Source organism: Sphaerodactylus townsendi, linkage group LG04 (assembly GCF_021028975.2).
Source record: "Sphaerodactylus townsendi isolate TG3544 linkage group LG04, MPM_Stown_v2.3, whole genome shotgun sequence".
In the NCBI taxonomy this organism is placed as follows: domain Eukaryota; kingdom Metazoa; phylum Chordata; class Lepidosauria; order Squamata; family Sphaerodactylidae; genus Sphaerodactylus; species Sphaerodactylus townsendi.
The window spans coordinates 85,875,220-85,892,287 of record NC_059428.1 but is presented as its reverse complement, the minus strand read 5'-3'; the positions used below and the strand labels follow the sequence as shown (position 1 = coordinate 85,892,287).

At 42.9% G+C, this 17,068-nt stretch overlaps 1 protein-coding gene across 2 annotated transcripts in view; it reads right to left on the bottom strand.

Moving 5' to 3' along the window:
* GEMIN8 (gem nuclear organelle associated protein 8) overlaps window positions 1–17,068 on the bottom strand; it is a 53,213-nt gene that overhangs the window by 18,222 nt on the left and 17,923 nt on the right. For both annotated transcript variants that reach the window (XM_048495239.1, XM_048495240.1), the window contains one exon: window positions 9,091–9,505. In XM_048495239.1, coding sequence (XP_048351196.1) covers window positions 9,091–9,505 — 415 coding nt within the window. The remainder of the gene's footprint in view (window positions 1–9,090; window positions 9,506–17,068) is intronic.

Here is a 17,068-nt window from a genome sequence, read left to right as displayed (position 1 = left end):
GCTGTTCATACAGCTACACTGGGGCCATCTAGGAGCCTGGCACATGATGTGAATTACAAAGAGTTGGAGAGCACTGGAGAAGAATTCAAAGAAAAGAAAGCTTTCTGAGAAAGAGTGGGCTTAGTGAGAAAAAAAAAATTTCCATCCTTATTGGAGTGTTAAATCAGGCACTGAGCTTCAGGAGTTCCCAGTTTTCAATGCTTCACTGTCAAAGTTAGAGTTGCAGCAGCACATGATGCCAAAAACAAAGTGTACAGAAACCCACAGACTATCAGAATTTGCAGAGGTTCCCAAGGGGAGGGCAGAAAGCAAGGAATGAAAAATATTTAAAGCCAATGGCTATTATTCTTTCTACTCTTTAATAATTACCAGGAGGACATGATGAAAGTATTCAATCCAGCTTCCGTCATACCTCATAATTGCTCTGGATTTTCCACAGCAATCCATGGATAAACACAAGAAATTATATAGTAGCAGCAAACATATCACTAATTGTGGCCAATTTGGGAGTCAATGCAGAGTAAATAGATACATTTCTTCAATAATTGAATGTCCAGCAAATTCTACGTTTGTTATGGACCAAGTCAGGCTCTTCCCTGAAAAGTGATGGCATCATCATCATCGGTTGTTGAGATGAGGGGCTGCAGTCCCTGGTATGGTACCCCTATAGCTCTCTGTGCAGTGTACCTTATTGGGGCAAGGGAGGATGGTAAGAAAGAGCCCAGGGGTTCAGCTCTGGAATGCTGCAGCAGATGCTGGTCAAAATGTATCCACAATAGTGAATTCTTATCTACTATGCAGGAGTGAATTCAGTAGTGAATTCTTATCTACTATGCAGGAATTCTTATCTACTAGCAGGAGTGGTATAATGGTAAGAGTGTTAGACACGGACCTGGGTTCAAATGCCTACTCAGTTATGAAACCCACTGATCAGTCTTTGGCCTCATATAGTGCACAGGGTCATTATTTAGATAAATGGAGGGGGAGAGTTCTGTTAGGTGCCTGAGCTCCTTGGAGGAAGGATGGCACTGAAAAAATATCGATACTCTGATAATTAATTCACCCAGTATGTATGCAACCACTTGCTAAACTGCTTGAAACCGCCATTTATGATATATTCTTGTGGTCAAATAGGAATGCATCTGGTATGTAACAGAAAAAGCCTAGAAGAATCAGAGATAGGGAGAAGGACATAGCAAAAGTGAGTTGAATGGATAGTCCAGAGATTCAGGAACAGGGTGACAAGGATGACAAAGAACTAAAAGAAAGAAAAATATAAGGCTACAAATCATAGAGATAATAAGAAGATCGCACAGTTAAGAGGTCAGTTTATTCTGTTCTGATTCAAAGTAATTTATTTATGAACACCTTATTTCCACATGCTTTGCTTCATTAGATAGGAAAGACATTACACATAACTGTTGTCCATGTGCTGCACTGAAAGCAAAAGTTCGACACAATGTGTCTTTGTTCCCTGATCAACACTATGATTTCACTGTCTGTGACTGCACAGGTGAAGGAAGCATTACGGATGACAACGTTGGCCATATACTGAACAAAAATATGGAAGATCCTCTGCAGATGCCAGCCACAGATGCAGGCGAAATGTCAGGAGAAAATGCTACTAGAACACAGCCCGGAAACCAGAGAACCCCCCAAAATATGGAAGATCAGATGGCTTCTAAGGCATACAGGAAAGTTTTAACCACTGTGCCATTCTGAGTGGTTTGAGTGTCAGGGATAACCAGATTCAAATCTCCAGTCTGCCTTGGCAACCCACTCAGGGGCCATAGGCACATCATACTCTCTGTTTAAAGTGTCTCACAGGGTACAGGCCATGGCTCAGTGAAAAAGCCTCTACTTTATTTCTTTATGAAAAGCATTCATACTTTGCCTTTTAACAGCACATATTCAAGGTGGTTTATAAAGTGCAATAAAACCCAATGCAATACAATAATCCAATAACAATAAAACCCAATACAATATGATAAAATCACACAGGACCGTCAAAAATCAAGACAGCAAATCAAACGCACCTGCTTTGCATGCTGAAGGTCACAGGTTCTATCCCTGACATCTCAAGTTGAAAGATCAGGTAGCTGGTAATATGAAATACACCTAAGAGAGCCACTGCCACTCTGAGAACACAGCACAGACCTTGATGGACCACAGGTCTGAGATAGTAAATATATAGAATAGAATAGAATAGAATAGAATCTTTATTGGCCAAGTGTGATTGGACACACAAGGAATTTGTCTCCGGTGCATATGCTCTCAGTGTACATAAAAGAAAATACATTTGTCAAGAATCATAAGGTACAGCACTTAATGATTGTCATATGAGTCTAGTAAGCAATCAGGAAACAATCAATAGTAATAAAAAATCATAGATGTAAAATCCTTAAAATAAAATGAAATGTCAGCACAATTTAGTCCTTCTGATCATAATTGTGAGGAGATGGAGTGTAATAGGAATGATGATAAGAAAAAAGTAGTGCAGTAATTATATAATAAATATATAATAAATAGTTTGACATTATCCCGGGGGGAATTATTTGTTTAACAGAGTGATGATAGCATTAGGGAAAAACTGTTCTTATGTCTAGTTGTCTTGGTGTACAGTGCTCTGTAAGCGGCGTTTAGAGGGTAAGAGTTAGAACAGTTTATGTCAGGATCGCGAGGGGTCAGTAAATATTTTCACAGCCCTTTTTTTGACCGATACAGTATACAAGGTCCCTCTCAATGGAAGACAGGTTAGCAACAATTATTTTTTCTGCAGTTCTAGTTATTCTCTACCAGAGTGCAATGTCGAGTCTTGTTGGGTTGCAAGAGACCAAACCACACAGTTATAGAGGTGCAGATAACAGACTCAATGGATTCCTCCTGTGGGAACTGTATCAGCAGCTCCTTGGGGCAGTTTGAAGGCTTCCTGAGTTGGTAGAGAAAGAACATTCTTTGTTGTGCTTTTTTTAATGACATTTTGATATTAGATTGTCCATTTTAGGTCCTTGAGACCATGATGGAGCCCTAGAGATTTAAAGGTCTCTACTGTTGATACTGTGTTGTCTAGTATTGTGAGAGGGAAATTGGGATGGGAGGGTTTCTCCCTGAAATCCTACCACCATTTCCTACGATTTTTAAGTGTGTTCAGTTCTAGATTGTTCCAATTAGCACCACGAGGCTAGTTGTTCTTACCTCCCGTCTGTATCTTTGGTTTCATCGTTGTCTCGAATGAGATAATCACTGTTAATATCATCTGCAAATTTCAAGTATTTTAACAGATGGATCATTTGAGATACAGTCATTGGTATCTAGAGAGAGAGAAGTGAGTGAAAGTGCACAGCCTTGGGGGGCCCAGTGCTCATTTTACAGGTGTCTGATGTAATTTTTCCTAGCTTCACCTGCTGTTTCCTATCTGTTAGGAAGCTTGTGATCCACTTACAAATATGCTCAGGTACTGCTAGCTGATTTAGTTTGGTTAGAAGAATGTCGGTCTGATGAGTGAATGCTGAACTAAAGTCAACAAAGAAGGACCCTTGCATAGGTCTTTGTGATTCAAGATGCTGTAGGATATAGTGCAAAGCCATATTAGCAGCATCATCCTGTCGATCTATTTGCTTTCGGTATGCAAATTACAAGGGGTCCAACAATTGGATCCATTGATGGTTTCAAATGGTACATCACTAGCCTTTCAAAGTTTTTTCCTTAACTACAGATGTTAAGAGAGCAACTGGGTCTGCTTAAGTCGATTCAGTTCCTTGATGGAAGGCTTCTTAGGCACTGCCAGGACGATAGTGGAGTGTTTGAAGCAGAGGAAGGAACATAGCACACATCTCGGTAGTGATTTGTTAAAGATTTGGGTGAAGATGGGGAGCCAGATCAAGGACAGCGCACAGACTTTTTAGGCAAAGAAGGTGTTATCTTGTGTCTGGGCCTGTGATGCTGCTTTTCAGGCTTCTGTCACCAATGAAATAGATCTTACACTTCCTTTTCTGGGAATCACCAGGGGCTGTAAACCCAATGAAATGGGTTCAGTTATAGGAAGTTTGGCTATTGTTGGTGCATCTGAGATAGAGGTTGTGGAGAAAGGTGACTGTAGATTGTGTTTCAAACCTACAGTACAGAACTGCGTTCGAATTCGATCTGCCAATTGCTGATTTCCTTCAGCTTGGGAAGGTGTAGTTTACTGTAACCATTGATATTTTGAGAGTTTTCCACATGTTTTGCTGTTTTACGTTTGGTGAAAACTGATTTTTTAGCTTTTCAGAGTAGTTTCTTTTTTTTGCTGCTCTGATCTCCTTTGTTAATACATTTCTGGCCTGATTGTACAGCATTCTATCACACCTTTCTGTAGGCCTCTTCTTTGGAGCATTAATAACTGCTTAAGTTTAGCTGTGAACCAAGGTTTTGTTGTTACTATATATCATGATTCCCTGGATTTGGTATACAAAGATCTTCACAGAAGCTGACATATGATGTTACAGTATCTGTGAGTTCCTTAAAATCTACAGAGGTGTCTTTAAAAATATTCCAGATCTGTACAGTCAAGGCAAATACTGCAGCTTTAACTTGCCTCTCTTCAGTCCAAGTTCTCACTGGCAGATTTAGTTATTGGTTTTGTGGCTTTAAATCTTTGTTTATGAGTAAGCAGGTACAAAGGTGAATCATGCAATGATCAGAATGGCTCTACAGCTGCTACGTGGTAAAGACCGATAAGCATCTTTCAGTGTTGTATAGCAGTGAGGTCTAAGATATTCTTGCCTCTGGTGGGACAGATTGACATGCTGGAAAGTGTGTTACAGTAGGAGTCTTCCCACTTAAAGTTTACTTTGTTTAAATCTCCCAAAATAATAAACTTCAGTGAATCAGGGTATTTGGCTTCAGCCTCCATAATCTGGATAGGTTAGGAGTTCTTAATGCCTTTTTTTACAGATGCTTGTGGATGAATATAAACCAAAAAAAAAACAGAACTGGAATTTATCTCTCGAGGGAATAAAAGGGTTTTGCAATTAATAAGTAAGGACTCCAAATTTTTTCATCCACAAGAATTTTGAATTATGTGTTATGTCTTGACACCAGCTTTTGTTGATGTATATACATAATCCTCCTCCTTTTTTCTTCCCCTGATAATTCTGCCAATCCTGTCTGAGCGTAAATATCTAGAAACCCGGCATTATGCACATGCTATTACTTCATCAATGCCTCCTCATTTAGCCAGGTTTCAGTAAAAGCATAGGGCAGATGCGTTGTAAAAATCAGAATTGCATCTGTTTAAAGAAAGTATTTCATCTATCTTGTTGGCAAGTGAGCATAAAGTGGTAAGAAAGATTGAAGAGGGGAAATGAGGGTTTTAATTCCTTATTCCTTAGTCTATTTAAAATTCCCGCCCTTTTACCTCTCTTAGTCTCTGCAGCCTCTGTGCTTGTTTTGCTGATCTGTTGTTGCCGAGGAAATGGCACTGCCTCCTGTGCTGAAATTTCCTCCATGGTTATAAAGATCTGTTGTTGCGGAAATGAAAACTTGCCTCCCTGTGCTGGAAATTTCCTCCATTAGTTCTGTAAAGACAGATAGGGGAGTAAAAGTACAGAGAGCCACTCCTTAAGGAAACGTTCCCTAATTCTTAGCAGATGGTCTCTGGAGTATGAAATTCGTTGTAAATTGCAGGAAATAGTAGAAAATGTAGAAGCCATTTGAGAGCATTCCACCGAGGCAGCCCTCGTCGGCGCCACTTTATGTGTATGTTAAAGGTTGTTCTCGTGAGGACATAGTGGAGCAGTGGAAAACTACACTAGAGGTAAAAGTGGGATATAAATAAACAAACAAACCTCCCTATTTATTTTCCGTTTTGTGAATAGCTATTATTAACAACATATGTTGGACTTGTCTGACTGCATAGTCACAAGGCCAATAAACCAGCCAGTTTTGTCAATGCAGATTATAAGGTATAATGATTCAAGATGGATAATTCTGATGACATCTGGCACATACATATTTTAAAAGATCGACACTTCCTTCAGTATATGAAAGTTTTCTGCAGACAATGAAAGGTTATTGCATTTAGCATAATCAAAGTCCATCCTGAAATTTTATTTTGTCTCAAAATTGTGCCCAGCAAAATCAATAGCTCCATGTAATTAAACACAGAGCTCATGTATCACTTCCATACCATGTCTCCAGGGGACTGTCTGGGCAGCACCTCTTTCCAAGATATAACAGAGTTGGAAAAATAGCACTCCCTCATTTCTTAGGAGACCCTCCGGCAGCTGAGATTCTTGCTGAGTGAGAGGCTGCATTATCCTACAACAGAGGCTGTATATATTTTTTAAAATGCCTCAATACAAAATTCATATGGGAGTAATGATTTTCTTCACCCTGAGCACTGCGGCAATCAAATAAAAACTATAAAAGCACTTCCAGATCCAAGTCATTTCAATAAAGTACTGCATTGGGACAAAAATACTATTGATTTGTCCAGAGTCTCTCAAAATTAGAATTCAATTCCAAATAGAAAAGGAGAAAAAAAACATAACTTCCTGCACTGTATTGAATTAGAAGGACCCAAAGAGACAAAGGAGTCTTAGAAGTTATATTGTTGGACTAGGCCAGCAGAAGAGAAAGCAAATGGCTAATCCATATTATAATGCTACGTCAGAGTTTCCTCTTGATTTCAACAACACAGCTAGGAATTTCCTTTGGGCTATACCAAGATGCTGTTGAATTTAACAGTAAAAGTACCAGTCTAAGAAAAAATAAACTATGCACCAACTCAACCCCACACATGTAGAATTTGAAGTATAAAGATCAACCAAGTAAAATTTTTTGGAGAAATTCAAAAATTTCATTTTGGGAGAGAAATTAGAAAATGAGTGTTGCAAAAAAAGGGACGAGGATTTGATATCACAGCAAGAAAACAACAAGAGTTACAATTACAGTTAACAATAAATATAAACTCTACTATATTAACCTGGCTCCAAATGTTCCTACTTGATCCCTCTCCTCTGCTCAGATGCATGTAAGCATATATTTCTCGGTGACTGCACCACTATTATTTAATTTTCTGTTTAATATACACTGCATGCCCAGACCTATTTGCCTCCGAATGGTATCAACTTCTCAAATCAAAAATTTATTCAGTAGGTTTATTATTTGAAGATCTCTGTATGCTGACACCCAGAGAGATTTTCCGAACCTTAAAAAGCAGACTTTTAGAACAGGAATATCATATCTTGTTGGGGCAAGCAAATAAATCATGCTCACCCCTCTCTGTCGGAATAATATTGGAACAGTGGCACATAGCCAAATGTCTTGAATTATTAACTGAACCCCAACAGAGATGGATTATCACAAGGGCCAGATCCAACACCTTCCAATCGGTCATTACAAAGGGTCGTTACTTATCCATCCCTCTCCAGGATCGGGTTTGTCCACACTGTAAAAATCAAGTGAAGACTCTTGCTCACATTATTCTTGACTGTCCAAGATATGTGAGCATTAGGAATTTCTCCCCCAGGCTGGCCCTAGACAAATCTGAAAGAGACTCTGACTGTTCTGTTGTGGAGCTTCTGTTAAACAATACAGATGTCATGCTCTTGGAAAAAGTAGCAAAATTTCTTTTACAAGTGACAGAACTTTCTAAGTAATGTATACTGCTATATACAGTCTTCCTGTGTGCATTTTGAATGTACTCTTGATTCATATTTCAAAAATATCTGGCAACGCTCTAGAATCTATTTTAAATGCCAAATAAAGTCACGGTGGTTGTTGATAATTTTCTGTTCAGAAAAACTCAATGGGCAAATTCACCTATCTAGTGTAAATTCTCCTATCTGGAATCTAGTGTAAATCATGCACAGTATGTAGAATGTATGTATTCTTATAAGTTTTTTTCCATTACTTAGTATGTTAGCCTAAATTCGGTCATTTCTCCATGGTCCAAATATTGTGGATTGAGCAAGGGAAATATCCTGGTTTGGTCAAGAAGTTTGCATGGTTCCCGGTCCAAAAGCAGGTTTGCCCCAAGATATCCCTCATCCTGGGATTTTCAAAAATTGCCAATTTGGAGATTCTTTTCAAAAATCCCGCGTTGAACCCACTACCATGCAAACACCAGGGGAGCAGAACCAGTTTTTTTTTCCAGGCCTGCCCCCTGCCCCCCAATTTCTTGATATTTGCACCTGACGTCATGTCAGTTTTCAACCCTTCTTAGCCACCAACTGTTGCAGTCCGCCCTTCTTGAAATGTTCCTCCAAGCACGTTTTCTGTTCATGGTATCAACTGGATGCCATTTTGCCTGGATTAATCAGGAGTGGACTCTCGAAATGTCCCCATTTTCTTTTCTGTACATGTACTGGTAGCTTAGAGTGTGAAGATATGAAGATGTACACTTTGGGCCGAATGTTAGTGGGCATATCACCCGCAGTGTTCACTTGCTCTCTCGTTTTCCCACAAAATATATAGAAGTAGTATGTGAGTGGGAATGTGATGTGACGCTGTGTGATTTTTGCCGCCGCTTGCCATGTTGAGGCCTGCGCCAGGCCCTATACAGAACCGGAAAAAGGGGGGGCTTTGTTTTCCCCCGCTGCTGCCCCAAAACAACATCCAATCAGAATTAGGGACACTGGAGATGTTTGCGCATGCGCAGATATGCTTGCGTATAAATACAAAAGACCAGGGCTTGTGCTAAACTGGAGTATTTCCTCCCGGTCTTCACTTGATTCCTTCACAGAAATGGGCAGCCATGCAAAGGAAGAAACTAGGATAAAATAGGCCCACATTGAAAGATATTGATTGTAACCCTTAGTTATGGCTCTAACAACTCCAGTTCAACATATCTTTTTAATTGCTGTAAGATACATTTACTGTCCTTGAGAAATGTATTCATCTAATATTAACCACCTCTGATCATGACTAGCTGTTGTCCGCCATCTTAAATCCCAGGAAAGGAACACTGATACTGTGGACAATTCAGCAGGCTGGAAGAGCTTAGACACTTCCAGTGGAAGTCCTTGAAAGAAGGGTCTGGTACAAATGTGATAAATAAGGAGATCAGTAATATTAGCACCAGCTGGTATGAAACAAAATGGTACTTACGCAGCTCTTCCTTGTGCCTCTCAGTCTGTTCAAAATACTGGCGGAGTTCTTCAGTAATTTCCATGTTACTCACATCACACTCTATAGCCTCTTCATCTTCAGACTCACTGTCTGTTTTGGAATCTTTGTCCACTGCTGGTTTTTTGTCATGAGATGTAAGCTGAGGTCTGGGTGGGTGCCAGTGCCTGCTACTTTGGCTGCTGGAAGAATATGATCCATCTCTCAAGTCGCTACCTCCATCCCAGTCAGAGTAACGTCTACTAGAATGATCAGAAGGGAAGACGGACTCCATTGCTTTTCTGTAAGCAATTTTGTGCCTGTGCATCCACTGCATAGCTTGGTTGTAATGCTTCCAGTACCTTGCATATATTTTTTGTGAATACCATAATCCCGTGTCTTCAGGCATGGAGTCCTCCTAAAAACGTGTACACAGGAACAAAAATTCAGTAGACCTAAGGACTAATCCTACAACATGAGAGACTTCATAAAGATGGAACTCACTTGCTTCGGAAGTCTGAATATATTGGGGGGAGGGGGGTTGTTGCCAATGACTAAGAAAACAATGAGTCAGTAACAGCTTTCTACCCTACCAGTAGGAATAAAAAATGGGTAACTCTGCCAGATTCTCCTACTCATTTGGAAATCCCTGTTTCTCCAAAGAATATGAGTTTCATACGAATAATTTGTCTTACAAAGCATCTCATGGCCCACAAAGGACACAGGCTCTCAGGGAGTTAGAGATATTAGGAAGCTGAGAGAGGAACATAGGAGTTACTGAGAATGCTTTAGTAAGAGGGATGTTGCATTGCTGCATTGGTCTGCTGATGCCAGACAGTAGGAGTTAAGTTATGAATCATCTTTTCCTTAAGAGGTTCTTAGGAAACATGTACTCATAAAATAAATTCTATGTTTTCCCTTTAAGCAAAGACCCCTGCTGAGTCACCCCAAATACAACCAGAGGCACCACCAGCCTTACAAGGTCTTGGCACTAATGTCAGATGTTCAAGAAGCAAAACACACAACTTCCTTCCTTTAACCATAACAGCCACTTTAAATTATTTGGACCACCACAAATGGACATATAGATTACAAACATAATCTATTTCTGCTATCCAGTCTAACCTGCTATTCACGGAAACTCAAAACTAGACTGCTGAAAAACAGCTGTCCAGCGTCTGCTTCAAGATCTTTGGCAATGGGAAGAGTCCCCACTAAGAAACGGACACCATTGTGGAATGGCTCCTACCACTAGGAATTTACTACTAATTTTTGTCAAAAAACTACCCACCTTTAGCTTAAACCCACTAAATCTAGGCTTGCCTTCTGGAGCAGCAGTCTCTCTCTTCATCACTTTAAGTACTGGAAGAGCGTGATCATGCTCCCTTCAGTCTTCTCTTCTCCAAGCCAAATGCTCTCAGTCTAGACTTTTCCAGACCACTGAGGTTCTTCATTTCCCTATACTGAATCTGCTGCAGCTTGTACAATTAAAGGCCAAACACAGTATTTCACATGAGGTCTGACGAGCATGGAATAGGATAACCCAGCCACAACCTTTGGACTGCTAACAGATCCTTTGGCCACCTTGACAGCAAGAAGGTCAGCACTACCAGGACAAGCAATACACAGCTGCTACGCTTGCTCCTTTAAAGAACAGTTGTAGCTGGCACTGACCAGCTAGGCCAGGGGGCCAAGTGGCAGGGCTGATTGGAATTGTAGTCCATGAACATGGGAGAGCCAAGTTTGCAGACCTCTGAGCTAGGCTATCAGGCAAGTGGGGAAGAGGTGTGGGAAGTTAAGGAAGGCTGTTGGATATGTGTGTGATTAAGGGATCAAACAGCAGTCCACAAAAAAGGTTCCAAGCTGCAGAAAAGAGACCTGGGAAGGAAAGGGGAAAAACAAGATGTCGCTGACCTCTTCTACTCTCCATATCTGAGGCCTCTGCTGGTCTTTGGGTCTTTTCTGGCAGATAGGCAGGACCAGGCAGTCTTAGATCACATATACTATCCTTCTAATGATGTGGCCTAAGATTGCATGAATGTTTTTTTACAGCAGTGTTACATATTCAGCTTGCAACTTATAATGCAGAGATCTTTTTCATACATACTACTGCTGTATCTGATTCCTGTTTGATTTGATACTGCTGACTAAACACAGAACTTCACATTGGTAACTTTTTCTTGCTGTCAAGTCACAGCTGATTTATGGTGACCCTAGAGAGTTTTCTGGGAAGAGATATTCAGAGGTGGTTTGCCATTGCCTACCTCTGCATCATGACCCTGGTATTCCTTGGAGGTCTCCCATTCAAATACTAGCCAGGGTCAGGACTGAGAGCGCGAGACTGACCTAAGATCACCCAGGAAGCTTTCACAACACAAGGAGGGATCTGAACAGGTGTTTCTCAGGACCTTAACCAAGAACCATGCTGGCTCTTACATTTGTAACTACCAAACTTTGTTAATTTCAGCCCAGTTCTTCAACCTATTGAAGCCCTTTTGAAATTTATTTCTGTCTTCAGCTCTCCATCCTAATTTTGGGACTTCTGCGCATCCGGGGGGAAAAAAGATTATTTCAACCCTTTCATCCAAGTCATGGAGCAAAGATTAAGAAATCATACATGAATGGGATAGCTTCATTTGTGCACCGCACTGGATTTGATGTGGCCTATCATGATACCTGCATAACAGCTATAGTCAGCACATCATTTAATCTGATGAAAAACACAAGGAGCTTCAGCAATATTGTTCTTGTTGAACCAGAGTAATTTTGCTCGGGTTCTCAGTGATAAATAGCAAAGTATCTGTCCTGGCCGGACTGAGATGATCTCAGGTATGGCTTTAATTAAGATTAAAACAAGTTGGGATCCAAGAACTGGACATTTGTCTAAGCCTCAGTAATATTATATGCATAGCAACTGTGGCAATACATTTAGTCATAAGTTAACATTCCATCACAAATACAGCTTATAAGGCTGAGGGTTCAATTTCTGACAGAAACCAAGGGCAGCTCAGGAAGTCCTAGCAAAGCAGTTGATAGTGAGAGCTGCGTAAAGAGACTCCCAAATATTTTTGTGATAGGGTTTCATTTGAATCCTGGGATGGGACTGATAGTCTCTAAAGGAACTGCAGTTGGATACAATTCACACAAATGTCCTCCCCTATTATTTTAAACTAGAAGAAACTGAGTAAGACCATGCACATTTTCTGGGACCTGCATGTGGAAGAAAAGAAGCCCACCTCCCCCAGCCCTTTTCAGTCTCTATGTAAAAGTCTTGAACTTATGGAAGCTCCGATTGTACAATTAAAGGCCAAACAAACTTGTGAATCAAAGCACCGATATCTTCTCCTCATCCCAAACCAGGAAGATAGTGGACTGGATCTCGCAAACTGCAAGAGGAAGATGCTGACAGCCTGGGATCTTCCCTACCATCCCCTTGCTCCAGAAATCATTTCTGACCCTTTGAAAATTTATTCGTCTCCTTTCCCCTCAACGTTGTGGCCAGGTAACCTGTGTGGTTACCTAATATCTCCTAGGGTGGTTGCTAAAAGGACTCAAAAATACATGGCATGATAAGAAGAATGTGCAATTTGAGGTGGAACGGCTCTAGCACAAACTTCAGAATGGAACAAATGGGTATTTGGTGTTGGAAGGTTATTAAGGAAGCACTTTAATAGTAGGTTCAGATAACCAAAGACTAGAAGGGGGAGCAGAAATAAAATGGATATGGGGAAAGCAAAAATTGAGACTATAAAGTCGGCAATTGATGGGGCAGGATTTGTCTACATAAAATGCGGAAACTTAGAGTGGGTCGACAAGGCAGTGGGGGCTAACTGCTGCTGGCCCACTGGCCTGAATTGCTTTTTGAGGTGGGTATAATGGGGTGGTTTGGGATGAGCCTGTGAAGCAGCAGGTGGCAAACCACCACTGTTCCTCGGAGCCAGCTTGCTTTTGGGGGCTGGGAGAGGGTGTAATGAGGAGGCTTGGAGTGGAGAGAGGGTGGAATGGGGCAGTTTGAGCTAGGCAGGCGAGGCAGTGGGTGGCAAACCGCCGCTGCCATGCCGGCCTGACTTGCTTTTTGGGATACGGGGAGGATTATATGCCATTAAAGGTATTCGAAATCGAATCGATACAGGGAGGATGGAATGGGATGGCTTGGGTCCGGCTTCATCTTACAGGGGAAAAGGGGCTTTTGCCAGGCCTTGAGGGGTACTGGCGGCTTAACACTGATGCCCGGCAGGGCCTGAATTGGTATGTGGAGGGTGGGGGGGTGGGGGGTGGGGTGGAGAGGGCACTAGTGGGATTGACAGGGCAGTAAGGTACCACTGCCACACTGGCAAGGCTTGTCTTTGGGGGTGGGAGATGGCAGGTGTGGGCATGCTTCTGGCAGGCTGACTTTGCAGGGGATTGGTGGGGTGGGAGAGGGTGAATAGGAGAGTGAGCCACCACTGCCCCAATTGGCTGCCTTGTAGTTTGGCATGGGGGGAGGCTCCTGGGTGGGTGGGGAGTAGATGGAATGTTGCCCACCAATGGGCACATAGGGCACATCTACACTTTGTGATAATACCAACATTACCACTACGTGAGTCCTGCTCGCCCACTGATTTGGAGGTTCATCATCGGAACATTCCATGCTCCAGTGAATTAAGCATGAGGATATGCACTTTGAAGGCAAAATGATAGCACTACGAAAGTCAATAGCACTGACTTCTGCTGAACGAGCCTGCCATCCTAAACTATGAAGAAAGAGTGAATTCCCAAAACCTAATTGTATTTACTCTTTCCATTTAAGTCTGACAATGAGTCTTAAGAGGTCAGCCTTCTTTTGTTTGTGGCTATTTTTCTCTCTCGTTCCCATGGGCTACTAGGACACAGGGGTTTTTTGTGTGTGTCAGACATACTTCAATGCAAGTAAAAAATCTCCCCCCTTCACACCCACCCCACTCCTGAATGGTGTTATGGACAAAAAAAAGAACAAAGGGTTCAATCTGCATTCTACTGAATAGCAACATTACCATTATTTTAACAGTGCTGGGTTGTGTCCCATATCCTTTTGAAGTCAGCTTTCTCTGGCAACAAGAACAAATTGCTTTTATTACTATGCTGTGATATTTTATATACCCTCTTTATAGACACCTTTTATGGTCTTGTAAACTCCATTTAAGAAAAATAAGCAATTGATTTGCATTTAAGGATGCTGAATTCAGTTTCAGGCTTGCTATACCATATTCTGAATGTAAACAGAACACTCAGATGCAGCACTCCAAACAATTCCAGATCTGTTGGTGCAGCCCCCTTCCAGGATTACAGAACCCCAGAATGCACACTGGTGACTGTTCATTTGAAAGTTATGTCACCAAAAGGCCTTTCTATCTGGCCTTCCCCATGACATCTCGTTCCCGTACATGAGAGGAATAGGTCTTGGGGACACACTTCCTACCCCTCACGTGCATTTGGAGAGGAATGGCCTTGCTGGATCAGTCCTGTGCCTAGTCGTACCAGCATCTATTTATACCTGTGCCTATTTAAACCAGGGTCTACAGGTCAACCAGGTGTTTCAGGGAAGAACACAAGCACAGCAAGATGGTAACAGTTTTCCCCTTCTACCTGCTAAATAGCACCAGGTGATAAGGATACCAGGTTGGAGCCTAAATTGCCTTCTGTGAGTAGAAGTGCACAGATTGTACAAGAGGGAGCTCCAAATCTTCCTTCCACAGTAGACCCCCACACTGCATCCCTTCCCAAGGATCCACCCACCCCCACCCCATGAGCTGCATTCCAGCAAGTACAGCAGGCTGCAGTGAAAAAGGAGAATATTGGCTTTGTGAGCTGTATTCACAAACCTGGGGATCCAACCCATATCACTTCCAAACATGGAGATTTCAGAAAAGGAAAAAAATCACCATGTCTGTGATAATAAATTGTCCATAGTGGACAGAAACTTTTTTTTGCTCATCCTGAGCTTTACTCCCAGTCAGTTTCACTGGTTGATTCATAGAGCAATCCCAGAGTTGCTCCAGTGTAAGTCTACTGACTCAGACTAACCCTGTAATTAACCCTGCTAGACTTCTAGGAAAAGGGGAAAGAAGGTGGGGGGGATCTCTCTATACATTTTCTCCAAACAATTCACAATTTTATAGAATCCTATTGTTTGCTCTTCATAATCATAATCTCCTTTTTTGGAGCACCAGAGGGGGGAAGGACATTTTTTCTACAAGAATTAGAAAGCCTTTTTTTAAAATGATGCTCTACCATGGATACATCTGAATATTTGCCCTTGTCCTTTTGACCCGTGCCCTTCCCGGTTGGTGAAAGCCGGCAGGGAGGAGCTTCGGAGCCACCTGTTGGATATAGTCAACTGCTCCCTTGAGCAAGGAGTTTTCCCTGGTCGGCTTAAAGAGGCAGTGGTCCGCCCGCTCCTAAAAAGACCGCACTTAGGATCCCTGGAGATCCGAGCCAAGAATTACCGCCCGAGTTTCCTGAAATTTACCATTTCTTGGAAGACTTGGAGGTAATTGAAGCGGCCGGTGTGCGGCTCAGCTCCAGATTCCCTGAGATGACACAAGCCCCGTGTTACTGGATCCCTTCCAGTCCCTGCAGGCTTCCGCACTGGTCATGAAACCCGAGCCGGTGCTGGTCACTGTTGTGGGCGACCTCACGACTACACTTGGACAGAGGCCCGGTTCGGCACTGTTGGTGTTGTTAGATCTCACGCAGAGTTCGATATGGTAGACCCACGACCACCTCTTGGTCCACCGCCCTCACTGGTATTGTCGGGTCCGAGATTCATGCCCAGCAAATTGGCTGATCTCGTTCCTCGAATCGGGGACAGCAGGTGGCATCGGGGAGTGAGATCTCAAAGCGTCGCCCCATTATGTGTGAGGTGCGCAAGGAGCGATACTCTCCCCGATGCTTTTTAATATCTACATGCACCCCCCTGGCGAGAGTCTAGCGGATTCGGAGTTTTTTTGGAGCTGCGGTGTCACCTGTCGCTGATGACACGCAGCTCTTGTTCACAATGTCGGAGGGCAGCCCGACCTCGGACTGATGCTCTCCAGCGTTGTCTTGATGCTGTGGCTGGTTGGTTGGAGTGCAAAGTCGGCTGAAGTTGAATCCCACTAAGGCGGAGGTCCTGTGGCTGGGCGGGAGTGTCGGTGCAGCCTTTGGCCTGCCTACCCTTCTTAGGCGAGACGTTAAAACTAACTTTGTCCGCCAGAGCCTGGGGTGACTCTGGATCCATCTCTCTATCATTGGTGGTCCAGGTCACCCAGACCAGCCAAGGCAGCTTTTACCATCCTGCGGCGAAGGCCACGGCTACTGGCCCGATATCTCTCCCGTTCTGATCTGGCCCACTTTCTGCTGATCCACGTGCCACGGTCACCTCTAGATTAGACTACTGCTAGCTTCGCTCTACAGCGGGCTTACCTTTGGCCATGATCCGGAAACTGAAATTTCGGTACAGAATCACGGCAGCCAGACTCCCCTTTCCGGAGCAACAGCGAGGGACCCGGATTACTCGGTCCCTATACCAACTACGCACTGGCTGCCCGTTCGGTACTGCGGGTCATGTTTTAAAAGTTTTGGTTTTGACCTTTAAAAGCCATTACCGGCGGCGCTGGCCCTGCATAATAAAGGACCATCTCTCCCTATGCTCGCCCTTCCTGGGCCCCTCCGTTCATCAGAAGCGGACCTACTGGTAATCCCTAGCCTGAAGGCCGATCCAGCCCAGCTTCTACAAGGGCCCAGGGGCTTTTCTGACTCCTGGCCCCTACCTGGTGGAACGAGGCTTCCAGGTGAGATCCAGGGGGAGGCCCTCGCGGGTTACAAAGTTTCCGCCTTGGGGCCTGTAAAACGGACCTGTTCTGCCAGGCGTTTTAATCCAACGGGATAATATCAACCGCGATAAAAAAAGCAAACATCCCTGGCCTCCCGTGGGTTCATAAAAGGGGGAATAGAATAGCTGAAGCCATCTCTAGTTTAATAT